This window comes from Pezoporus wallicus, unplaced genomic scaffold, assembly GCF_028554395.1.
Source record: "Pezoporus wallicus isolate ANWC-B61680 ecotype Strahan unplaced genomic scaffold, APGP_CSIRO_Pwel_v1 scaffold_13428, whole genome shotgun sequence".
NCBI lineage: Eukaryota > Metazoa > Chordata > Aves > Psittaciformes > Psittacidae > Pezoporus > Pezoporus wallicus.
Window position 1 is genome coordinate 1,050,809 of NW_026637482.1, and position 26,458 is coordinate 1,077,266.

General features: G+C 41.0%; 1 protein-coding gene across 5 annotated transcripts; it reads right to left on the reverse strand.

Moving 5' to 3' along the window:
• Window positions 1-452: 452 nt before the first annotated feature.
• SMAD4 (SMAD family member 4) lies at window positions 453-26,063 on the reverse strand. 5 transcript variants are annotated; one of them, XM_057405661.1, is made up of 12 exons: window positions 25,978-26,063; window positions 15,450-15,804; window positions 14,385-14,559; window positions 13,948-13,977; window positions 11,866-12,081; window positions 9,961-10,080; window positions 9,719-9,829; window positions 7,879-7,929; window positions 5,970-6,153; window positions 4,805-4,973; window positions 3,465-3,603; window positions 453-1,825 (listed from the first exon to the last, which is right to left on the reverse strand). In XM_057405661.1, exons 2-12 carry the CDS (start codon window positions 15,696-15,698, stop codon window positions 1,614-1,616), a joined length of 1,656 nt encoding a protein of 551 aa, XP_057261644.1. In that variant the 5' UTR covers window positions 15,699-15,804; window positions 25,978-26,063; the 3' UTR covers window positions 453-1,613. The 5 variants fall into 5 exon arrangements, with proteins under 5 accessions (XP_057261644.1, XP_057261646.1, XP_057261647.1 ...); XM_057405663.1 differs by lacking the exon at window positions 13,948-13,977; XM_057405664.1 differs by lacking the exon at window positions 9,961-10,080.
• Window positions 26,064-26,458: the final 395 nt, after the last annotated feature.

The window sequence follows — 26,458 nt, forward strand, 5'->3', positions numbered from 1 at the left end:
TCACAGCCCTAAGCAGATTCCTGAAACTATGCAAGAAACTTGGCAAAAAGCTTCCGAATAATCTCTTCCAAGTCTTCTACTTATGTTAACCACTACAGCTGTGCTGCCAGGTCGGCTCAGAACAGCATGACAGGCAGACCAAACAGGCATGGCTTGAGAGATTTAAGCTGGAGTCTACGTACTTCTAAGCCTGCTTAACTGAGCTCTCTACACATACATGGGAGAAAATAAGGAATTCCTGCTCTCTCCTCATGCCCCATCAAAGAGCCAAAGCACATACCCTCAGGACACACTTCCATCGAGAAGCAGTGAAAGGAAGAAAAACTGGACTGGCTTCATGGCCAAGAAAAATTCCTACCACTACTGGCTGCTGCTGCTCATCTTGCAAAGGACATTAATTCATCACTCCAGATCAATGATTTCATGGTGCAAAATTACATAACAGAAGCAAATTAAATTTATAAAAATCAGGGGTTTCATAATTTTATTTATACTATTAGCTAGAGAGAAAGCATACATATTGTATCTGTCATACAGTCAATACATTTGCAGGTTTTTTTCTACTGTAAATTCTCTATACAAAGTCATTGCCAATTGATACGGTCATTGATGGCATAGGGCTTAAAATAACCGAGAGGTATAAAAACAAGTTTGCCATCTTGCCCTGAGTGGAAATGGTGAACAGATACAAAAAACCAAATCCTAAATATTGATGTGTTATTATTATACATGATTTAATGGTATATGCAAGTAAAAAGAATCATGCAACTTTTTAAAATACCTGCCAGGTTTTACTTGAGTAAAATCATAGAAGTCAGTAGTAATTATGAAAATATGTTCCTGCCATTAGGTACTCGATATGCAATTTCAGTGGCAACTTCAGTGGGAGACTGGGTATTTCATGTTAGGTCTGAGTGCCAGCACTGAAAGTATCCATTTCCTTTAGTGTTTTAAAACTCATGTGTCAATATAAATAAAAATCTAAAGATATCTTTTTTAAAAACTAGTGAAGGAAAAGCCACGTTTCTTTTCCTTGCTATTTCAGATCAATGCCAACAACGTATGTCTCATCCCTCAATTTTTGGCAGCTTCTATGTTTTAATCTGGAAAAATCATAAGATAGTCAACAAAATAAAGAAGTCTTCTGTTAACCATTGTTCCCTAAAAAGAACACCACAAATCAGTCTGAATTGTAAAGCTGCTATAAGGTAAATGCTTGTAACTACTAGAAGGAATTTTCAGATATAAATATATATATAATATATATTCTGCATACAAAAGGCTCCTGTGAGGCTTATCACCAAGATGCCACAATAGAGAAGGAAAATTTTCGCAGGGAACAAACCCAACACTGTGAAGTCTCTATAAGGCATTTACCTTTCACTTTAAGCCCTGTATTACAACATTTAAGTTCTGAAAATAACTGAAATTCAAATTCCGCATGTTCAGTTTCTTTCTGCTAAGAGCAAGGCGGCAAACGCATTTTTAAAACCTGTTTTAAGAAGATTAAGCAGAACAAAAGTAAAATATATCTTCAGGTTATAAACAGAATTGTATTTTACAATCCACCATCCTCACAATATAATGGCCCACAGCAGTGCAGCACAAGGATCTCAGTCTAAAGGTTGTGGGTCTGCAATAGGCATGGTATGAAGTACTTCATCTAGAAGCTGGAGCGCACGGTGTAAGTGAATTTCAATCCAGCACGGTGTCTCTTTGATGCTCTGCCTTGGGTAATCAGGTCCCCAACCTTTCACAAAACTCATCCTGAGTATGCATAAGCGGCGAAGATCATCTACACCAATTCCAGCAGCAGCTGACAAACCTAAACAGGAGAGGTTTCATCAAGTAAGTGTTCATGGATATGTTCTTCCATTATCTGTTTTAGCCACTCATGTTTGTTTGGGTCTTCCTTCACGTACAGTTCCCTCTCACCACAACCAAAGCCAATCCATATTTCTAGATCTCTGCTATCACAAATCATAGAATCACAGAATGTTTTGGGTTGGAAAGAACCTTAAGATTGCCCAGTCCCAACTGCCTGCCATGGGCAGGGATGCCTCACACTAGACTGTGTCACCCAAGACTCTCTCCAACCCGGCCCTGAACACTGCCAGGGATGGAACATAGCAATCATTTTGCATTTCTTTTAATTAGTTGTTTTTTCATCATTCTTCAACTTTGAAAGGGTGCTGAAATACTGAATCTCTTATGATAAAGCAGACATGATGAAACCCAGTATCTTACACGATACAATGCATGTAAACCTTATTCAGGAAATACAGTCAGAAAACACTTATTCTTGAGGTTTGTCAAATGTTGCATTTTCAACACAGAACTCAGGCTTACCCCCTGCAAGAAGCTGGATTAACAAATGACACTACTTATATCTAATAAAAAGATTAATAGAGCTGGCAAACTTCAAATCACATATACGGCTAAGACAAAAAGTTACATACAATCCCCAAATGCCCTCAGTGACTTGTAGGATAGCCAAAAAGAGCCACATGGAATCCAGAAAATGCTATGGCACACAACAAGAAATTCTTTACTGTGAGGGTGGTGAGGCACTGGAACAAGCTGCCCAGAGAAGTGGTAAATGCTCCATCCCTGGGAGTGTTCAGTGCCAGGTTGGACACAGCCTTGGGTGACAAGGTCTACTGCGAGATGTCCCTGCCCATGGCAGGGGGTTGGAACTAGATGATCTTAAGGTCTTTTCCAACCCTAACTATTCCATGATTCTACGATTCTATAAAGCAGCCTGAGACATGGAAGTACTTAATGCTCTTAAAAAGTACTTAGGTACAAGTTCAAGGATCTAGAATTTAGTAATTAAGAAAACTTTACCCCAGAATAACTTAAAAAGAAAAAAAAAACCCACACAAAAAAAAAACCACCACTAAACACCGTCACACTCTCTTCTTCCTCGTCTCAAGAATCCTAGTATTATGTTTCCCTAAACCTAGACAAGGACTTTGTTGCCCAGTAATTCCATTGTTTTGAACACCATTTTCATGAGATCAGATCTCAAAGACTATTTTTTCAAAAGCTTTAGTCTAAGCAGCCCCAAAGTATCTTTGTTTAAAGTAACAGGGTACACTATTCCACCTTGCATAGAATGTGTTCTCCATTGTACTGCAAAAATTGAAGTGGATCTGCTTATTGTACTCCAAGAAATACAGTAAGTACTTCTTAATAAGCAGTACAATAAGCAGCCACTTCTATATCCAATATTACCTGAAGACTACAGAGTGAAAACTGGTGTGTAGAGAAGGTTAGAAGTGGATGAATACAGAGTGATCACAATGCCACCCAGCCCCATCTTGCCTCAGTCATGCTACCTCACTTGCACTTTCCTTGTGCTGTTCTGGGGGCAGCAGGTGGATGGGTGCTGTTAAAAGGGGGAGCTCTGTTATTTATTTTCAGGTAAGGAATAAAGGAGACCAAGCAGTTAATGTACTTACTAATGGCTGGGGCTATTCCACCTACTGAACCTGGTCCAGGGATGTTTCCTGCTACCGCTGCAGCCTGAGCGGCAGCAGCAGCTTGGGCAGTGGCAGCCTGCTGTTGCATCTGACGATGGCACTGGCGCAAGTCAAACACCTTTAAAAAAAAGAAAATATCAAATTACACAGACTTACAGAAATCAGTGAAGGAAAAAATTCCTCATCTCCCATCCCCAGTAATCTGGAAAACTCTGCTTTCCCAAAGCAAATCCTACAGTCTCACCATACACTTAGGTAAAGCAAATCTTCCCTTACTAGTTTTATTTCTAACAGATTAAAGCTGATTTTTAAACACTCTTCATGTTACCACACTGGCAATTCCAGAACCTGGCTGAGCTGAGCAGGCTGCAGAAGTAGCTTGTGTGGAAGTGACCGCAGGATCAAAGTCTGAAGGATGCTACATGCTGATAAAATACCAACTTTTCAGTTAAATCCCAGTATTTCCACAAAATAGGCATATAAATAAAAATGGAAACCAGCAATTCCTGCTTAACTTTGTCAGACTTCATTCTTCACTGCTTCATGGAAATGTGTTACTGTATTTAAAAGAAACACTGATAATCAATCGGCCTGAGGTTTCAGTAGCTAGATCCTGGGTTGGTAGCATTCTCCATCTTTGTGATCAGGCTTGGCACTAATGTATACAGGAATTCTGTTCTCATACTAGAAACCTTGTATATAGAGGCTGATGGGGTTTCTTTCACCTTCATTACACAACCTGCCTGCAAAACTGAGGATTAAAAATAAATAACTGCAAACTTCAAGTAGTTTCTCTCTAATTCAAGAATTACTTTTTTTACAAGTGTGACTTGTGCTAAATAAAGTTTCATGTCTGACAGAGGCACCTCCAAGTAACAATCTGTTGAAAATAATTTGTTTCCATGCAACTTAAGTGGCCCCTGGATCACTTCAGGTTCATGAAGTGGATCACTTCAACACACACTTTACACTCTGCACTTTCCCAACTCTTCTTGCTTTGGAGGTAAAGAAACAGATAACCTATGGTAAAAAATTTAGTAGCAGTTAATTTAAAATTGTAAGGCTAAAAATATAAAAACCCGCTATTAAGACTGTGATGAAATACAAAATCAGTCATTTCTGTAGTAGCTAGATGATGCTTTCATTTTAGAGTAATTTTAAAAACTCAAGAGAGCTGTCAAATGGAAATTTTAGGGCTTTTTTTAAAGGATAATCAAAAACAAAGTTACATTTATTTCAGTATCTCATTGCTTTCCCAACACATACCAGAACCAAATGCTATTTCCCTCACAATTTTCATCCAGGAACATCAAACTAACCTTTATATATGCACTTGGGTAAATCTTGTGAACAGCATCCCCTGGAGCACGCCCTGCTTCTCTATCCAGGTAGTAACTCTGGACGAAGACCGCGTGGTCACTGAGGCATCTAACCCACACGTCACCTTCCCCTTTGCACTCCAGCTGCACTCCCTTACCTATGTGCAACCTTAAAAAGAAAAACAGGTACAATGCACCCATGTATGCATACTATAAATCACACCTTTACTAAAAAAGCCTAGGTCTCCAGCAGTCATCTGTGGTGCCTTAACTTACACCCCATTCACCCAAGGATTTCAAATTCTAATTATTATCTGAGGTATAAGTTAGTAGATAGTTACACAAAATCAGTACAGTAAAAAATACTGTAATACCATGCAAATGGTCTATATGAAACAGAATGCAGAAACTGTGATATCTGAGTAGCAGCTACTGCACTCGCTGACAGTACAGAGACAGGATACCAAACACATTCAGCTCTGTTCAGAAGTGGAAAATCACCCACAAGTACTCCAGCACAGAAAGTCACTCAAGTACATACACAAAGCCACATTTTAATGCAGAACTGTTTGCTCATTTGGATCACATTACAGCAATCTAGCATCTTACTTGTCACAATGCAAATCTGTGCTTGTCACAATGCACATTTCTGAAGACATGGAATAATTTTCTTCTTTTTTTTGTTTCAAAGAGGGGAAAAAAAAAAAAAAGCTGCAAGATGGCTTCAGTTCTCTGTGATTCCACAAAGCCTAGCACGTGCATGGTGAGAATGAATGAAAATCCAAATAGCTCTCCATCAATGCCTCTTTGCTCCTCTGACAAATCTATATATTGCTACTATTCTCACATCATTCTCTGGTGTGGAGAGCTAATATTCAGCCTGCATACATAATGGCACGGGTTTCTAATTTTATCCCTGACAGCAGAGCCTTTGAGAGCAATGAAAAGCAACGTGCTTCTGCAAAGCACTGAGGGTCTTTGTCACGCAGTTCACATTCTGAATGCCTAACCGCAGTGGCCTAGAAAGATACACTCTGCTGCAGTTAATTCAGTTAAAAGAAACATACCATACTTGTAGTTTGAAAAGGGAGGCACGAACTGAAGGCAGAAACAAAATGTTATCAAATACCACAGACAGCTGGAGCTTTTGAGATGTGCGGATTACCTTGCTCTCTCAATGGCTTCTGTTCTATGCACGTTGGAAAGCTGGCCCAGGCAAAAGCGATCTCCTCCAGAAGGATCCACATATCCATCAACAGTCACAATCGGACAGCTTGAAGGGACCTTAAATGTTTCCCCAACTTGCACGTCCATTTCAAAATAAGCGATTGAACACCAATATTCTGGAGCTAAAGAATATATATGATTAACTGACCAAAATGCACAAAAAAAAAAAACCTAGAAACCCATTCCAGATAATCAATTAAGCCTTCTAAAACTGCATTTGTCATTCAGAGTATGAGTGTATATTCACATAAGCAAGTTCAGATACACAAAGGCATGTCTGCTAGCACAGAAAAATGCTACATACTACAACGAACAGGGGCTTGTCATTTTTGAGCACACACTGATGTGAAGAGGTTTTGTAGTTAAGACCTTACAAGTCTCTGTACAGTTTATAATTCCAGTTAGATTTTGTAAGCCATCTGCATTCCTGCACCTTCTAACTATTGCCTGATTTTGTTCTTTAACGTAAAGAAGTAATACATTGTATGAAACCCAAAACTTTGGGTTTCATACATTGTATGAAACTCAAGTAAGTGAGGAAACCTGACAAAACACCAAGTAACTTTATATACATACACCAGCTGCTTGTGTGCTACCTGGGAGCAATTGGCTTCTCAAGCCTTCCACACAGCTTACTGTGTTTGCTTTCAGGTGTTAAGAGTTTTTCTCTTCAGACATACTAAAACCTAAAGTTGGCATAAGCTGAAGTCGCTGGAGATTTTGGGGACTCAGCCCCTTTGCTGACTACAAGGCCACATTTCCACAAAAGGCTAACACAGCAGTTTGCAGGGGAGGACAAAGAAAATCAGCACTACAATGACCTCAAAACAGGATAAGCAGAAAAGGACCTAAACACAACAGCCTGATAAGCCAGGAGCAAAAAACCATCTCCAGGGCCTTGACAGGTATTCATTCCTTACAAAGAGCTGCACACCTACTCTCCTGAAGAAATTGTTGTTCTGGTTTTATTAGGAAAGAATAAACCAAGGTGCCTGAATTCCTTTAAATTATTTTATCTTCAAATGAATACTCATGTCTCCAAAGGTGAAACCAATAGCTCAATCAGCAGGGTGAAAGAGACATACTAAATAAAATAAAACACAATTTAGCTACAGTTAAGTTCAGCCAGCAGTTATTACAGTTTTATTTCTGGTACTGATTTAGTCACTTTTCAATGAACAAACAATTTAAAATTTCAAGCTCTTCACCTACGCAGCTTTCCTGTGCAGCAACAGCTTTGCTGTTGTTAAAAACAGAGTATCACCTTGTACCTGCAATGGAGCTAGCTTGTACTGCAAGACAAGACCTCCTTGGTTCCATGAACTGCTACATTAATGAAGACTCCTGGAAAGAGCAAGGCTCTACACAGAGGCCCAAAGAGGAACTTGAGCACCAAAATGCAAGGACAATACCTATCTTTCAGTCTATCTGGCTGTGAAGATAGACTTCTAGATCATGGATGAGAGAGGGCTCTGGCATGACCTAAGGTCCATGATGGTCCTAAGCAAGCAGAAAGTACAACTTCAGGCACCCTGCAAAGGTTATGATCAAGGATATTCAGAGCTCAGACACCTCCAATATAGGTTTGAGGACTGCAGTTCTTGACTTAGGCATCTAAACTGAATTCAGTTTGCAGCCTATGTCACCATTCCAAAAGAGACATCTGAATTCAAAAGACCACAAAACAGGGTTTTTTCCTTCCTTCCCTTTTGAATATATATCTCAAATTTTAGAGTATTTGATACCAAAAATACCCAAACAAATACACAAAGAAAAAAATCAACAGACTCAAACCAGAAAGTTACTAGCTTCCACAACATTAGCATTACATGTTAGATTTTACTCACCAGGATGATTTGATATAGGAGGCTGGAATGCAAGTTCATTGTGAACTGGCCCTTTAAGAGAAAACATGCAATTTGTTTTACATGAGAAAAAGCAAGGTTTTCTTTCTTAACTTGTTTTCCTATAAAAAGACACCTGTGAGGATGCCAGATGTTACAAATCCCAGTAGTTTCTGAATCAACTGGCCAAATCTGACCAGGGATAAAATGCTCACAAAAGAATTACTCTCTTAGTGGTTTCCTAAAAATCTGGGAGTAGAGCAAAGAGCTCCATTAGTATCCCAGGAGGAAAGACTCCATGCTGCTCAAGACAGAACCAGCTCCAGGAGAGAGCAGAAACCAGATGTAGCACAGAGATGTAATAGAAATAGGACCCAAGCCCCACATCTGCCTTCAAGTTAGTCAAGGAGAAAACCATTGTATAGAGGCACGTGATATAAATCTGTCAGAAACCATCACAGAACAAATTACCTAGCATGCTGTGGGCTTGACCATGAGAAACACTCCCCGAAGATGGACAGAAACCCAATAGAACTCATTTTCTAAAGACAAAAATACTGAATACAGCCTTGGTCAGTTTACTCTCTCCACTTTCAAAACCTAAAAGTCCCTTTCAGGCAGCGGAGAACAAGAAAAAAAAGACTTAAACATAGTATTATAAGTAACAGTAGCTTTTGCAACAAGATGTCAAAACAGGCACAACGCTGGTAGGTGTCAAAACATGCAACTCTCTCAAGTGAGAAACGGCAGCAGCCAAGAAAAGCTCTATGCGGTATCACTAGCCAGTTACAAATATTAATTATAGAAAGATCATGCACTGAGGAGTATTTATAGAGTATCTACAGCACCACTGAAGTTTTTACATCCTGGTACTTCTGACAAATACAAGATAAATGAAGTGGGATCCTAACAGAACAATTAACTTCACCGTACCTAAACCACAATTTTTGTGATAGACAGAAGGTGAGAAGTCTTTCTGACATTAACTTACCATGTATTCTCCCCTCCACTAACAAATACTGCTGCAAACAGCTGATCCGGTTCAGTACTGTATTAGGAAATAAGGAATTGCTCTACCTTTTTGCCACAAAATTTAGAAAAACTTGTATTTGGGTGGGGATTTTTTGCACTATACTCTGTATATGGCATATACTGTGCTAGACACTTGCCCTAAAAGTTTTATCGCTACTTTTTTCCATGACCTCCTGCACCTTACAACAAGCTGTTGTGGCCCTACTTCAGATAAAAAATCATTTTCAAGTTTGTGTGCCAAATGTAGCCATCAATCAGGCTGTGTTAAGACCATGCTTTACTACATGAGCTTTAGCAAAGTTCTTTCACACTGGCTAGTATACATGGACACAGGTCATTCAACGCTTTAATGCAGATTGCTACATCATTAAGACTTTACTTCAAAATTTCTAGAAAATAAACACAGCTGGGACCTTTCAAGTATTGAAAGAAAAATATCCAAACACCACATTCTGCATCAACTTCATCTGTCACGAAGAAAATATTTACTATTAGATTGCAAAGCTTTAGAATCAGAGGTTTAGAAAGGAAATTCCAGTTTTTCTCAGGTACAGTAAGACATCTATAACACAGACGGTACCAGTATACCTATCTGAATTTCTGATCTCTGCTGCTTTACCAGAGGAAAGTCTATCAAGCTCTTACATTTAACCATCAGAATATACTAAACACAGTAATGGTAGTTCTGTAACAACAACAACAACAACAACAACAACAAAGGATTTGGGGGTAAAGAATCATCACAAACGAGGCCCCACCATTCAACAAAACTGGAAACAAAGCAAGTGATGTGAAAATCTGCACTACTTACAGTAATGTCCAGGATGCATAGGTGGATGATGCTGAAGATGGCCATTCTGGTGGTGAGGTATGGTAGGTGTGTAGGCTGCTGTCCGACTTCCGGTCCAAGTTGTAGTACTATCTAGAAAAAGAAAGGAGTGGTTGGTTTTTAAGGAAGCTTTTCTGCATCTCATTTCTAATCCTCTATTTCTCCTCAATATTTGGAAACCGGTTTTAGAAAACTAAGAAGAGTGCACATATGTATATACTCACTGTGATGGTAAGTAGCTGGCTGAGCTGTAAACCCATTCTGCTGAGTTCCTGGCTGAGGCCCTGAAGCAATCTGTAAGAGTCCATCACTATGGCTACCTGTCAATATACTGGTAGGTTGACCTGGTAAAAGAACACACTACCTATTCATGAACGTTCCAAAAGTTTAATTAAGAAGAGCTCAGCACTACTGGGTAGGAAAATACACTCAACTAAGGGCACTGCAAGACACAGTTCCTACAAGTTTGGTTCGGTATTTTTTTCCACCCACCGGCGTGTCTTAGGAAACTTGAAGCAAGATGCTCTGCATTAGCTAATTTTGACTGACACCCTTAATACTCTAGCAGTAGAAGTATGCAGACAACTCTGTTCATCAACCGTATCTTTGTTCCGTTCACACCTCATTTTCCAGTTCGAAAGGAAAGAAGAAGAGATGTCACAGTTTTATTGAATAACATCGCTGGAGCAGATCTGGTATGAATCCAAACAGGCCAGCAGTAGGTCCAATCAGTTGCTTATTTTCAGGATGTTGTAACTACTGTTCCTAAGGAGGACACTCACTTAAATTTATGTGCCTCCAAAACATACTGAACAGTATTTTAGTTTTAAAAACAGTGCTTGAACAGAGCTGCACACATCACTGGGCTGTTTCTGAGAAAGCTTCTGGGATTCTTTTTCTCCCAGATAAACATTTCAAGAATTAACTAAGATTTAAAGTAAAACTACAGATATTTTAGAACAGGTTAACAGAATTTGATCTTAGAAGGCTTCAGCTCAGCCATTAATACTAAACTGGTCAGCAGTTTCACAAGTACATTTGCACTCTCTCAAACTGGTGTAGCTAGCAGAATTTAACACATTGAAAACTTGAACTAAAACCTAAAAAAACAAGCTTTTTTTTATTTTCCTGTCCACTGGGCTCCGACAATTACAGCACCGATGAGAAACGGTTACTGACTATAAACTGTTGTGCAAAGGCAATACAATTAAACTGCCCATCCTTTTTTCTCTGCTGGAGACAAATAGACATTGTATCTCAAACTTGGCAAAACCATCTGCAGCTTTAGCAGAAAAGTAGTCAGCAAAGATTAGAAACATTATCAAAACACTATTGAAAAAATAAAATTTGATAACATGAAATCCACACATTTTTTATACTGAAGTGACAAAAAGCACATGAAACCACTCCAAACTCCCTGGTTTCCCTACATTAGAGCTGCAGGACACTGTACGTAACTGCTTTACTGTCCTGCTGGAGTGAAGAGTGAGGTTTGATGTTGGTAAACCAGACTCTTCCACTTGTACCAAATAACACAGAAAATTAACAAAAACTTTGACACAGCTCTCCAACAGACTCATGACAATATCAATTAGGGCTGCCACTCTGGTAGTACAGTGGGCCATTACAAAAATAATCAAGTTAAAACTGGAAGACTTATTCTGTCAGCCGTGGAACAATGAAGAATTGTCTGAAAACCTCTTGATATTGCCACTTAACACTGTATTTGCTTGTTCCATTTGCTGTTGCAATAAAATAATAAAATTCTTCCATTCCTACAGCAGTTATTCCAATAACAGCCATAATGTTCTGTCAGCAGGCAACTGTTCTTTTAACGTAGTATCATTGAACCACTGGCGTATCCAAAACAGTCTTGTTACACTCATGCAATGTCAGTCTCACTGAAAAAAGACTGGGTTATCAGGAAAAGTTACTCATGTTATGCTCCAAGTTAAAACCTTATGTTAATACTTAAGAGACTGCCTAGATTGTAATGCCACACACTTTCCCAGCATAGTGTAGCAAAAGTACGGTTCTGATGCAATATCTACTCTGGCAAAAAACATCAGTTATCTTAGAGCTGTCACATTTTCACAGTTTAATATTTCATATAATCTCTAGGATCTTACTTGTTGAAGCCACAGGAATGTTGGGAAAATTAGTGGTGCTGGTAGTGCTAGCCTCAGTAGGAGCTAACATGGCTGGGGTGCTATAAGGCTCATTAGATGCCCTGTTACTTGGTGGATGCTGGATGGTCTGGACTGAATGGCCTTCTGCAGAAGACAGTGATGGCTGCCCCTCATAGTCATGAACATATTCGTCTTTCACCAGCATGCTTGATGGAGCTGTAAAGAAGCAAATAGTTAAACTTGCAAAGCAAATCTATTTTCAGGATTTAACTACAAATCGCACTACTGCTTTCAAGCAACAGCAATGCTATTAAAGCTACTGGGGAAGAGGATTTAACCTATCTAAACATTGCTAAAGCACTCCTCTAAACTGCAAATAAACAAGGCAGCAGCAGGAAATTTTGAAGCATTAACTGGATGGAAGAGCGAACTGTTCATTTTGCTGACTGCTCTCAATCAAGTTTAGTCCCTCAGTAGTAAATTCCAACAGCATTTTGTTTTCCAGTCCATCACTGTGTGATTTGACATGGTTAATAAAAGAGAAAAACATGCTTTTTGTCAGGCACCTAAACATGAGTCAATGCAGTAGCTAACAAACCAATTCCTATTATAAGGATATACATAAAGCTCCTATGATAAACATAATTCATGAAAACAGCACATAAAAAACTTCACACATCCCTTAAGTAATTTTATGCAACTCCCATCCAAATTGACTAGAAACATCAAACTCACATCCAAAGACAATATAACACTACTCTGTATTTAACAATGTAGACACTAATTTAGAATATTCCACATACAGTGTAAGGAAATTACTACCACGGCCACAAGAAGAATTTATTTCCATCTATCCCACTAAGCACGTTCAAGTAAAACTCTTCTACTACATTAGCTCCCATGCTCGTTTTTCAAGCAGCCTTAAATATATTAAAATTTGACAGTAATTTTATGTTTCCTGCTGCAAAAAAGAGTAGCAGGACAAGGGAACACTTACTACGTATTTAACTGACAGCTACTAAGCTCTGATTCTGCACACAAGGATCATTTTTCAGAAGACAAAGGTAACATGCAAATCAGCAGAGATGAGTATGCAACTTAAAGCTTGTGAAGTTTACAGTCTGTTGTGTTGTTTGGAGGCTTTTTAAGTCATTTTTCATAGAATGACAGAATGGTCAGGGCTGGAAAGGACCTTAAGATCATCCAGTTCCAACCCTCCTGCCATGGGCAGGGACACTTCACACTAAACCATGTAGCCCAAGGCTCTGTCCAACCTGGCCTTGAACACTGCCAGGGATGGAGCATTCACAACTTCCTTGGGCAACTCATTCCAGTGCCTCAGCACTCTCACAGGGAAAAACTTCTTCCTTGTATCTAACCTGAACTTCCCCTTTTTAGGTTTGAACCTGTTAAATCTTGTCCTATCACTGCAGTACCTGATGAGTATTTTTCTTGATTACTTCTAATAATGTGCTAAAAACACAGGTTTCCTTCTCTACCAATTTATTCTGGGAGGAGAAAAAAAAAAAAATTGGTTTTGGAATAAAGCAGCTGTACAACCTCAGATTTCTGAATAATATTCTTTTGACATTTAACATCAAATTTCCCTCAAGTTTCAGGGAGACCAAAAATATCAGACTGCTTCGTTCAACTGCATATTAATTACAAAATTTCCACTATTTTCTTGTTAAACTGCTTACTAGATCATAAGCATCTGTTATTCCGAATTCAATTACTTAGCCTATTATACACATGTGCACACATTCTTGTGTGTTCAATGCTGCTAGTTAAAAAAAAATGCGGTTTTTGATTTTTTTTATTTTTTCCTCAGTGTTTTTAGGTTGAGGCAATGAAAACAGAGCACAACAACAAGTTGCACTGAAACCTCAATTTAAAGAATTTGTCAATACTTTCCTCTCATATGCTACTTTGTTGATTTTCCAAAACCAAAGAGACAAATGCATTTCCATCTGCTCTCTATACTCCCTCCCAGGAAGATGCACAGGAATAAACTGTGTATATGCTGAAGAGTTTAACACAGTTTGTGCCCACAGAAATGCAACAGTAAGCAGAACTACTTACCAGAACTCTGTAGTGTCAGTCCTGAGAGATCTTTATCAAGAAAAAGAAAAGAGGGTGTGGAGGATTATACAGAGATCTTCAAGAGTGTTTGAACATTATCAGCTTTTACAAACCAGTCCTACAGACTCTACATATTCTACCCCCTCTATCACAACACAAGTCTCAATGGTAAGCTATTCACAGGATACACATTAACTTTAAGAACTGTGTGCAAAGCCAATAGAAAAGCTGACACAAAAGCCAGAAACTGCTTTTTCAAACAGAAACTGTTTTTTTTTTCTGAATAAAGGTAAAAGGAAAATTCCATTAAGAAGATGGGCAAGAACATGAGCATAATTTATCATTAGATCGTTAAAAGTTAATGTTTCTAACTTAGGCCTGTATTTTCTACACTCAAAAGGAAAACATTTTACATTTTAGGTCAAGAGGTTACTTACCAATGCCAGGCGATACTACACGCTCATAATGGTAAGGATTTACACAGACACTGTCACATTTTAAGTCAAAAGCATACTGACAATATTTAACATGCTTGAGTTCATTTTTATGAAGATCAGGCCACCTCCAAAGACGAGCATAAATCACATGAGGGAATCCCTTGCGACCAGCCACCTAAAAAGTTAGACACAAAAGCTGATTTGGAAAGTTGCAAGACATCTCACTTTACTTAGTAAGGAACAAACCTGGAAGAGGATGAACATCACCACAACCTCTCTCCATCACCAAAATAAGAAAGAAAAAAAGGTATTGCACAGTTTACCCAAGTTCTTCAAGAGAAATAAACTTCTGTTAGGGTTTTGCTATGGTTAAGTCAACACTGTGATTCTTAAAGAAAAAATACTCAATACAAAACGGCAGAAGCAGAATCTGTGCTTAGTGTAGTACATACGGTCACCTTCCCCACCGTGGATGGTTAACAGAGTTTTGCCCCACAAGAGGAGGAACAAGGCACTAGGCTACACTATAAAGGATTTACAAGTAGAAGAATGCCAATCCATTATACTGAAAAAAAAAAATAATGCCTTAGGGTAGACAGAGAGCTAGCCAGCAAACATGACATCTGTTCCAGAACAAGCAAATCACAACCCAAACTATACAGGTACTGAGCAATGGCGATATAAGGCTAACAAAAATCCTCAGTGCAGACTCCTTGGAGTACCTTAGCACGGGATCATAGGTCTGTCTTCCAACTGCTGACCAACACAGAGCTAACAGAAGCTTCTAGTGAAAATACCAGGATAAGCAGCCGCATTTATTATGTGACCCTGCTTTTTACTGCCACACACACTCGTTTAGAACAGCTGATCCAACACCCTCTGCTTTTGAAAAAAGAAAAAATTAATCAACTACTGATGCAGTCCAGAGCTCCAGTCACAAAACATGACTACAAAGCGGGGATGCCGGAGGACAGCTACTATTCCTCAACATTCTAGGATCCTGAGTCGCTCACTCTTGTTCCAGCTTCACTAGGAGGAAAGCATCTGATTTTCACTGGTACTAACCTGAAGCCTCCCATCCAGCGTTCTCTGTATTGTAACACACTTGCTAGGATGAGCTCCATTTGTGGTTATAGCTGTAATCAAAGAATCCAATTCATCTTTTTTCTCCTTTAGCTTTTTAACTAAACTTTCAATTGCGCGTTTTGCAAAAGTTTCACTCTCTCCACCTTGTCGATGGCACATCAAGCTGTGAACAATGCTCAGACAAGCATCATTACTTGTTGGTGTGTTAGTAATAGACATATTGTCCATTTGTCACAGCTTTTTCTTTCAGATCAGATGTCAGTTTTGGGGGCTGTTCTGATTTTGAAGCTGATGATCCAAGTTAAGTGTTAGATGTACTGTCTCTTGGTAAAACCTAGGAGGAAAAAATATCTACATTAGGATTGTTTTTAACAAACTGCAGATCATGTTTCTAAGGAAGTCTGTGGCTTTTTGCTTCTTTTATTTTCAAGCTAAGTGCAGGATATTAAAAGCACATGAAAAAAAACCAAAAAAACTGCACTGCTTGTCCCGTAACAGCTAAAACATGCTTAAGACACTGCTTGCACAGTTTAATATATAAGATTATTTTTTCCCCTAGTAACATAAAGGTTATAGTATATATACATGTACATATAGTATGTACATATAGAAAGGTAAGGATTATTAGATGAACAGGCTCTGAATCAAGAAAAGGAGAAGAGTGACAATGATTTCCTATGTTTTATAATGGTAGGATAAGACCAAGTGAAAATGCTGACTGTAAGTCAAGGAGCATAGGTTTAAACAAAATTTGAACAGTGAAGAAGCATGAATGTACACCAAAAATCCATCTGTCATCTTCATTTAATAATCCTCTTCAAATAGTTCAGCTACATTCTGACCTCAGACTGAGATTTGTCTTTGCTAATCACAAAGAAAAAAAAAAACAACTCTATCTGGCCATTAGCTCAATACACATTTATGTCAACTAGTATTGTGTGTATCTTTATGTAAGAAAAACCCAGCTGGCACATTTGTCTTTACTTGTTTGCATCCAGCTTCTTCTGGATCAAGACAAACCAACTGAGGTCACTTAAAAAGCACTTCCAAATGTCTCAAACTGAACTGCCTTAACTGCACCAAACAGAAGATGAGAACCAAGTACCTCCTCACACATTTGGCCTTTAAACTCCATTTGTTAAGAACCTGCAGTGGTTTCTGGTCATTAAGTCATTCTTCTCAAAGACAGAAGACCTCATACTTTTGAAGTGTCCTTTAATTCACAAATTAGAAGAAGAGCTGGCCTGATTTTCTCAATTCTGAACGAGCTAATTACTATGCTTTATTCAGAAATATGAGACAGCAGGGTTTGGGCACTCACAGAAAAGGAGTCTAATGTTGTCAAAAAGCTGCTCTGGGTCTTTTTGCAGCTTTGACTTGCCATAGTCATCCAGTAACATCATTCTACCAACTATGCAGTCTGCCTTTAAGACACTGGCAGCAAATACACCAAAATGATTTTACTATATTTACATTTCTTGAGTAAGCTTAAAATATAAGCCTTGCTGAAAATAACATGTTCTCTTCAGTGTAAATAAAATCTTACTTCAACAGTTAAAGAAAAATGCTCATGCACATTATCTGAGGAATATATCCAGACAAAGTCCTGTTACTGCACTGGAATTTTCCATGTTAATAGAGGTATAGTAGTAACAGCTATTTATTGGAAACAAATGTGTTGCACAAAAATAAGAGTGGGATGTTAATTTAGGAAGTTAATACATCACACAAATGACAGTGTGAATGCATGGCTTCCCTTCTTGCATGAGGAATAATGTAACGTAAGTCAAGAATAATTATAAAAGGAAACAAAAGTCTTCCCTATTTTTCTCCAATTCCAACTCAAATACAGCATGCTTTGGTACATTTGGAAATAAAAAAATACACATTGTAAATCCTCCAAGCCCCCCCAAACTCCACCCCCCCTTCCATTTTCAGTAGTTTTCTTCTTTTATAAGGACACTTCTGAACCTAATTTATCCCAAAGGAAAACAGTTACCTAAAAGTCTGAGTAAGACCATTTACCTAGCTATTAAAGTTTCTCCCTCACTGCTAGGTTTTTCTGTGCTTCAACTCAATAAGTCTCTTTTAAAAGTCAAGCTTAACCTGCCAGTCATTCTCCATGGCAACTCACACTCACATAAATCTGTAAAAGCTTGCCAGCTAAAACAGAATAGAACATCATTTTCCTTAAATATAAAACAGCATCCCAGATAGATATGCATAAGTAATCACAAATAAGTGACTTGATAAAGCTATTAGCCAGAAGAGCTTTAAATAAAGAGATGCTTTAAAATTAGATACGCAGCTCTATCTCCTACACCCCTAAAACCATGAATGAGAATTTTACTTGCTGACTTTCAGAAGACTAAAAAGCAGGCAAATAAATCCTTATTTAAGTGGAATGATCTTCAGAAATGTTGAGTCACCCCTCAGCTGCCACTGAGCTCAATAGGAGCTTCTGACTGTTCAGCACTTTTGAAAGCCAGGCCACTTGTTTAGGAGTTTAAATACTGTTACACGCTGCTGGTGCATTAACTACGCATGGTAATTCGGGAGCCTCCCTTTAGAACTGCCCCCTACAGAAATCCTGGATTTGATCTTGAAATTTTGATCCCCAGAAGGAGGGGTGAGGCCAGTAGCTATCGATGTAGCACGTACTGATAAATGCTGCAGCATATTTCCTCTGAAGCACCAGAAGCATTAAGTGTATTTTGCAGGCAAGCCAAGTTCTTATGTTCCACAAATCTAGTTTCTCACAAAATAGCTCTACAAGCCTATCTTTGACTGAGTCACACATTCAAGGGGTGCCTTAACACCTTCTTACTATATTACTTTTATGTGTGCAAATAAAAGCAAAATGCAATCTTAATGCATTATATTTTTAGAAGAGAGCCTTTGAAGATAAGGTTCCAGCGTGCCCTCAGACACGGAGTGTTAGATGTTCTGCAAAACAGCAGCATGCTTGTGAGATTTAACGTTTACTTGGTGCAACCATGAAACTTCAAATTCATTCCCCAGCAGGCCCCCTGCCCAAGTAGGCAACCCCACACTACAGCTCAAGCTTAGATTTAGAGTGGTGTAAGTAGGGGCAAATATACTGAGCAAAGACCTTCTTAGCTCCCCCTCTACCCAGGATTTCACGAAACAGAAATGGACGAAAGGGTGTTTTGGGGGGAAAGGGGCACAGAGAAGAGACAGGGAACACAAGAAAAGCCGCTGCAGGAGACAGAGCTTCTAGTGAAGCTCCCTGCTCCACCTATCAAGGAACAAAAAGGTGTTTCTCTCCCCCTTGCTACAGTGGGATGCAAGTAGAACACGGAAGAAAAAAAAAGAATGGGACGAGCTAATATAAAATGCTAATGAGTTACAAAGTTACAGAAAAGTGCCTCATCTTATAGAAAGTAATGTATTTCAATAACTATTAATAGTATCTTATGAAAGATGCCAACAACTAGTGTTCTGTGATAGCTGAAGTATCAGAGCAAGATTAAGAGGATTACTGGAACAAGATTAAGATCCTCTGAAGAGGAGTTAAACCTGAAAGACAAAAGACGTTAAGATTGCCAGGTAATTTAAAACACACCGCAGTGGTAAGTAAACATTTAACTGCAGCTCTTCCTTCAAGAGTGATGAAGACTGGAACAAATACCGTAACTCTTCTGTACGTCCCACTTCCCCACGGCTGCCTTGCTGAAGGGTGATGTATCTTTTAGCCTGTGCAATGAAATTCAAAACATGAAGCAGCTGTCTAACATTAAAAATGCGCCACTGGTGCCACATGCCTCATTTTCATGTCTGTGGATAATTCTGCCACAAATGATTACCTGACCAATATAAATAGAGTCTAAAAACACAGACATCTATGATAGTATGCTACCTCATGTAACAGAAAATCAAACGTATTATTGACTTACCTACGTGGAAGTAACATTACTGAGCTCTTACGCTAGCGCCCTCGTTGCACTTACATTTATCTTATGGGCAGGAAATCAAAATAAAGACCGTACTGACTCAAACCATTCCACCGTTCAAGGATCAACTGCTACATTCTCTCTCAAAACAGCGATTATTCTACTACTGTGACTACAAAACAGAGACCAAGTTTAATGTTCACCATCTTCTGCAAAAGCTAGCCTGGAGCTCCATGAGAGCACTCCCACCTGTGGAAACAAGGTGCTCCTGATCAACTGGAAGAAACCTGAGCAAAGTACAAAAAGAAGATGAGATCTCACCTGAAGGGAGAAAATTAATAGTTTATTTTGCTAGTATCCCTAGAGCTGCAAGACAGTATAATAAACTAGCACGCCTTAAGAACAAGTGCTTTTACATGCCAGAAATCAAGGATAACAAAAACAGTGTGAGCCATGACTTCCAAATATTTTCAGCAACTCCTCAGGCAGCATACTAGGTACTTAAGAGATAGGATCATTTGGACAGCCTCACACGAGCCCCAAGAGTTGCTGAGACATATTTCAGTTTGAAATTCATCAAAAAAGCATGCAGACGCATACAGACCCAGGCAGACACACACATACACATGGTCTGGAGGAGTACAAGGGGGTTTAGAATGAGAGAAAAAGTCTTTCTGTTTTCCATGGTTATGAAGATAAAAACACATGGCCTTGGTTTCCTTGCTTCTACAGCGGAATTACTGCAGTTGTACAGACTCTCACCTGAGACATAAGGGCAGAGGCAGCAAAAAAATACTGAGACTTCACCTAAACCCCCTTTAATGTCCTATCCATTCAGCCAAGCAAATTTTGAAACTTACCTGAAAAATCCCTCTTCCAAACAATTGCCCTTTCCAATACACTAATGAGGCTGAAATTTGCTGAGAAGTTACAGATACAGATTTAGCAAAAAGAACTGACATTCCCTTCTAAATACCAACAAGAACCCCAAATGAATACTTTCCACACTTGCAATTCACTTATCTTCCCTCTCTCCTCCCACAAAAGCCACACGTTGCAATGTGGGGAGAATGATCAACCCCAAACAAGTAAAGGAAATAATACGCTTACACAGGCAAACCAGTGGGTTATGGATGGAGCTGGAAGCCAGGGATGTCATCCAAAGCAAGACGATCCAGGCAATGAGCACTCCAGCAGCTTGGGCCAGACCTTTTTATCCCTGCCCAACGCTGATATGATACGTGACGCTGCTCATTTACAGTGGGGTTTAAGCCAATCACAGCCACAGAAGGATCAAATTCACCAAGAAACTCAGTCTAAATATGTGACGGCCCAAATGCCACTGGATAATTACTTTAAGATATGAGCCAAAGGCCAAACCCCCTCCACAGCGTACATCTTGTTTGTTAAGTTTTGACAAAAAAGCAGGTATTTTCTAGAAAAGCAACAACTTAAGCCTCTTGGAGACTTTACTGTTTGCAGAACAAATTACATGAGCAGTAGAAGTTTAAAAATACAGCAGACCCTTGACACAACTGAAAAGATAGCTCTTGCAAGTGTCAGGGCAGCAAAGGCCCTTTGAAAAGCTTTTGGTGGAGAACGGGAAGTAGCCTTGCAGATTAGCTCAGAAACAGAGGTTCCAGACAGAGACACGGTGCTGAAGACCCAAAGATGCTCATGGAGAAGGCCGATGAACACGGCCAGTGGGGGCAGCAGGGGAACACGCAGCACACACTGACACAGAGGTGCATGAACAATGCAAGATGGATCTACAACCACATTCACAAGAACCCCGAAATCATGCAATCCCAAACCGGTTTGTGTTGCAAGGAACCTCAAAGCTCATCCAATTCCAACCCCCTGCCATCGGCAGGGACACCCTCCACTGGAGCAGCTTGCTCCAAGCCCCTGTGTCCAACCTGGCCTTGAACACTGCCACGGATGGGGCAGCCACAGCTTCTCTGGGCACCCTGTGCCAGCGCCTCAGCACCCTCACAGCAAAGAGCTTCTGCCTAAGAGCTCATCTCAGTCTCCCCTCTGGCAGGTTAAAGCCATTCCCCTTGGCCTGTCCCTACAGGCCCTTGTCCAAAGCCTCTCTCCACTGCAATGGAAATGCAACCAGTCTGCCAAATTAAAGTCAAATAAGAGATTTTACACATGCTGCGTATTAGATACACATTTGGGGTTCAGAAATCCTTTCAAACGTGAGGTTGAGATTTGCCACCTTTTTGTACAAACTGTTCAGACAACCACCCTGTGTCACGTGAGAGCATTTCAAATGACTGTCAATACATTATCATTGTAAGTCCCTTCCAACTGAACTATTCTATTCTAAATAACACTAACACAGATCTTTAGCAGCAGTTATGCTCTACAATGCATGTGAATACATAAGCCTGAGCATTTTTAGTATTGCTCTGTGTAAGGGCTGGTGTCACAAACATGTACAGGGATGCTAAAGACAATACAGGCAGGTAAATATGTCTAATGGCATTCACCAGCTACTCTACAGGCATTTCTATCTGCTATGAATTTTAAGATAATGTGGCCACTATTTGACATAACATACTGTAAAAAGGTCTAAGCAAGTCAGCAAATTTACAGGCAGAATATCCTTTGTGATTATCCATGACTTGAGTGAATATTACCACTATGGTCTTCAAAACCAAGAAAATAAGCTCACATCATCTGTGTTTTCAAGTGAAAAAGTGAATAAAAACATGTCTACTAAAGTAACGAAGAAAGATCACAGCCAGAGCAAGGCCCACGGTGCCATATGATGTCAAGGGGAAAGATGTAATTTTTGTTAAAAATTAATGTTAGCTAATATATGTTATATACTGTAACATCAACTTCAATATAAAAGATACAGCCTTCAATTCTAGGGAGTCATATACTGGGGCAAGAAGGGAAACAAGTTAATGCCAAAAAAACCCCTAATGACCAAAAAGGTATTTCCAAGTTGTGACTATAAAGGTAATTTTTAGAAAAACACATCTAAAAAAGTAAGAACAGTTTGCTTGAAGCTGCCACTGCTGCACTCAGAACACGATTTATCAGTTACAGCCATCCCAGTCCCAGATTTCCAGCCTTTTCATACCAGGCAGTAACACAGCGCTAACGAACTGGCTAATTAGAATAGCGTACAAACTGACATCTTGCTAGAACATTTCACATAAATAAAGGACAAGAAAGGCTCTTGCATAAGCTGCTGCCGCCAAAATTAGACAAACACAAAGATGTCAGAAAAAGCAGCACGTACATTTGATAGCTTTTAACCACCAAAACGTTATTAGAGTTTTGCTGTTTAATAATGCAGTGGTAGAAGTTTTATGATAAACATGACAAAGAAAAAAATCCATAAACCAATAAAACAAAAGGCAGCTTGTGATGTGATGAAGATATGAATAAGTGATTAAACTGCAGATACTTTCCAGCACATTAGACAATTATCTACTTGCCCAAAGGGTGAACAGGAACAAAATGTTTGTAGACATAAGACCAATTAGCATTAAAGAGCAAGAGAAAGTGTACTAAGGAGGTACTGCACTGACACTGTTCTGTACAGTAAGAGCTAACATTCCTCAGAATACTATTTTTGTGCTCATATCTGAATCATCTGTATCAATTCTGTTCATCTCACTGTCAGTAGCTACAAAAATTTAAGACATACATCAGCATAAAAGGAACTGAAAAAGAGTTTAGAGACAACTCTTGAGAGGCAACTCCTTCATCTTAACACAAATCCACAGTTAAAACATATGAGCGGCCATTTCTTTATGGAAGAAACTGGTCTGATGTAGCTGTCCAGCTACAGCTCTCAGCACATCTTCACTCCTCTCAGCTTTCACCTCTGCTCTCCAATGGCTTTCAAAAGCACTTTACAAATACAAGACTGATCCTGTAAACAGAACAAACATTTCTGTTGCACAAGGGTTTTTAAATCTCATTCAAACACTACAGTAAATACAATAATCAGAGGATGGTTGGGGTTAGAAGTGACCTTAAAGCTTATCATCTAGTTTCAACCCCCTGCCATGCTCAGGGGCACCGTCCACCAGACCAGACCTTAAAGCTCATCTACTTCTAGCCCTCTGCCATGGTCAGGTCAGGGGCACATTCCACTAGACCAGACCTTAAAGCTCTTCTAGTTCTAGGCCCCCGCCATGGTCAGGGACACATTCCACTAGACCAGACCTTAACGCTCTTTCAGTTCCAAGCCCCTGCTATGGGCTGGGACACCTTCCACTAGAGCAGCCTGCTCCAAGCCCGTGTCCAACCTGGCCTTGAACACTGCCAGGGATGAGGCAGCCACAGCTTCTCTGGGCACCCTGTGCCAGCGCCTCAGCACCCTCACAGGGAAGAGCTTCTGCCTAAGAGCTCATCTCGGTCTCCCCTCGGGCAGGTTAAAGCCATTCCCCTTGGCCTGTCCCTACAGGCCCTTGTCCCAAGCCCCTCTCCAGCTTTCCTGCAGCCCCTTTAGGCACTGGAGCTGCTCTAAGGTCTCTCCTTCAGGAGCCTTCTCTTCTCCAGGCTGAACCAGCCCACCTCTTGAGTCAGGATAAAGCCCTATCTTGTCCTTGAATGCAGGCGGGGTGCCAGGACACAATAAAAAACATAGCACTACGATGCTGATGGGACTACATAAGCACACATTTTAAACGCCCAGAAAGTAATTTTTTATGTTGGTTCACCTTCCCTCTCTCCAAATTTTATTTTTGAGAAAGTATACAGCTGAAAAAACCCTCCTCTTCTCCACACAGCCTTCTGCATGGTCAGAGAAGGAAGACCACTGCACATTGCACCATGGGGGTGGGAAAAGCAGCAAACTACACCTGGATCTATATCCACAGCACCTCACACTATCTCACTTCCAAGAGACTGCATTCAGAAAGCAGGCAGTGGTGGAACTCCTTGCCATAGAATGACAGAGCAAACCTGAACTGAGCTCTTCCTCAGGGTATCCTGCAAGACCCATCTTCTTGCAGAAGGCTTCTTCCAACAAGGACAAACAGTAATTTGTCAAAACCTCACAAACAGAGGAAACAATTGTGGTTATGCCAAGCAGTAAGAAGGAAGAGTCAAACGTTGTTCAGGCAGAAGCAGTGTGATTTTTCACTTGTACACCATGTTTTGATACCCCAGAACAGGTGTAGTAGATAACATCTGCTCTTTATTGTAATCTGTACAGGGATAATGTTCTCCACTTGAGCTTAAAGAAAAAAATCACCTCTGGGCAAAGCAAGCATGGAAAATTCCAGCCCCAACCAAAATTAAGAGTTTTTCACAGGTTAACAATATAAGAAAATAGAGCCCTAAAATTCCAGCAGGCCTTTAACAACAGCACAGCAATGACTGCTCCTCACAAGGATCCACTGCTCTCAGCACCTTTGTTCTCCACTAGATCTGTTGATACCTCTCGAAACTCACATCCCCATTGTGCGAGCTAAGCCTGAATGCATTATGTAAAGAGCCACTTAAAAAAAGGAATTCTAATCAGCTCGAGACACTTACTGCTTCTCTTTAGGCTTCAGCTCTTTGAAATAAAGTTTCTATATCAACATTAAACATGCATGATTATGCAACAAGCAAATCAAACAAGGTTCATGAATGCAAAGTGAGAAGAAACTGCTTCCAGTAGCAATCCGGCCAAGATAAGAGGGCCAGAAGGACAAGTTGCCTACGTATCATAAAGCTAAGAGTACGAAAACATGGTTTATAGGGCAGCACCTTGTACGGAATTACCCACATTACTGAACAAAGTAACAAGAGTCTTGCAATTCAGAAGATGACAGCTATCACAGAGTCTGGAATCACTCCTGCCTGTTGACAGCAGCATGCTGTTCTTAACCAAGAAGTGGTTAGGAACAGTGGTAAAAGACACCACGATCCTACTCCACTGTACGTGCTTGAGAAGAATTGGTTTGCAAGTGGTACAATTTGGGCTCCAAGTAATAACACACCTAACCCACACCTGGATTACCCCTTAAATTAACCACCCTTCTGTGGTGAGGACTCAATAACACACCGTCACAAATCTCCCTGAGAAACGGCGGTAGGAAGGAAAGAGGGTCAAACAGGAATCACTTTAATGACTCTTATGAACACCCCATGTGTTGAGCAGCCCCACGCTGCATTAAAAACCACCTTAAAGCGCGCTGGTATTGCAAAGAAGATGGCAGATTTCAAAGAACTAAACGCCAACCTGCTCACACAAAACCACTCAGGGCATGAGAGGGAGCACAAGAACGCGGTCTGCACTGAACGGCACCACAGCGAAGTTTAACTGCGGACGGGCGGCGGGAGAGCCCATCCGAGAGAGAACCGGGGGTTAACAACAATAACGCTTAAAGTTTGGGGCCGGGGGGGGGGGGCATGTGCGCGTGCGGGAAAGACGTTTGCTGCTCGCTGAGGGCAAGCGGGGCAGGAGCCGGGGCGGGGAACGGGGCAGCGGGGCCCGAGGACAAGCCCCCGGGAGGCGCAGGACAAGGGGCGGTCCGCGGACAGCGCTGCGGGGCGGGATGGGGGGGGGGGGGGGGGGGATGCAGGCTGCGGGCGGTCTCGGCGGGCGGGGAGCCGAGAGCGGATGTTACCTGGGCCGCAGGCGGGGTCGGAGCGGCCGCAGTCCGGGCGCGGCCTGGGGCTGCGGTGAGGGGCGGCGACCGCTGTGGTGATGGCGGGAGGGGGGGGGGGGGGGGGGGGGAGCCTTCCCTCGCCTCAGCCGGCCCCGGAGCTCCGCGGCGGGCCAGGCCTCCGCCCCCCCGCCCTCCCCACCCCTCGCCGGGCTGCGGCCGGGCCGGCGGGGCGGCGCTGGCAGCGGGACCCGGCCGCGCAGGCACGGAACGGCCGCCGCGGTACCGGTGGCGCTGGGGTTGTTGTTGCTACCACGGCTCCAGCGATCGCGCGGCGCTTGCGCACACGGCGACTAGCGGTTGCCGCGCTGCTGGCAGCCGGAGAGAAGGGCGGGCGGGCGCGTTAGGGGATTGTTTGTGTGGTTGGTGTCCGCCGGCGGCGCGGGTAAGGCTGATGGGGCGGCAAGCAGGACTACGATCCCGCGGTCCCCGTAAATGCACC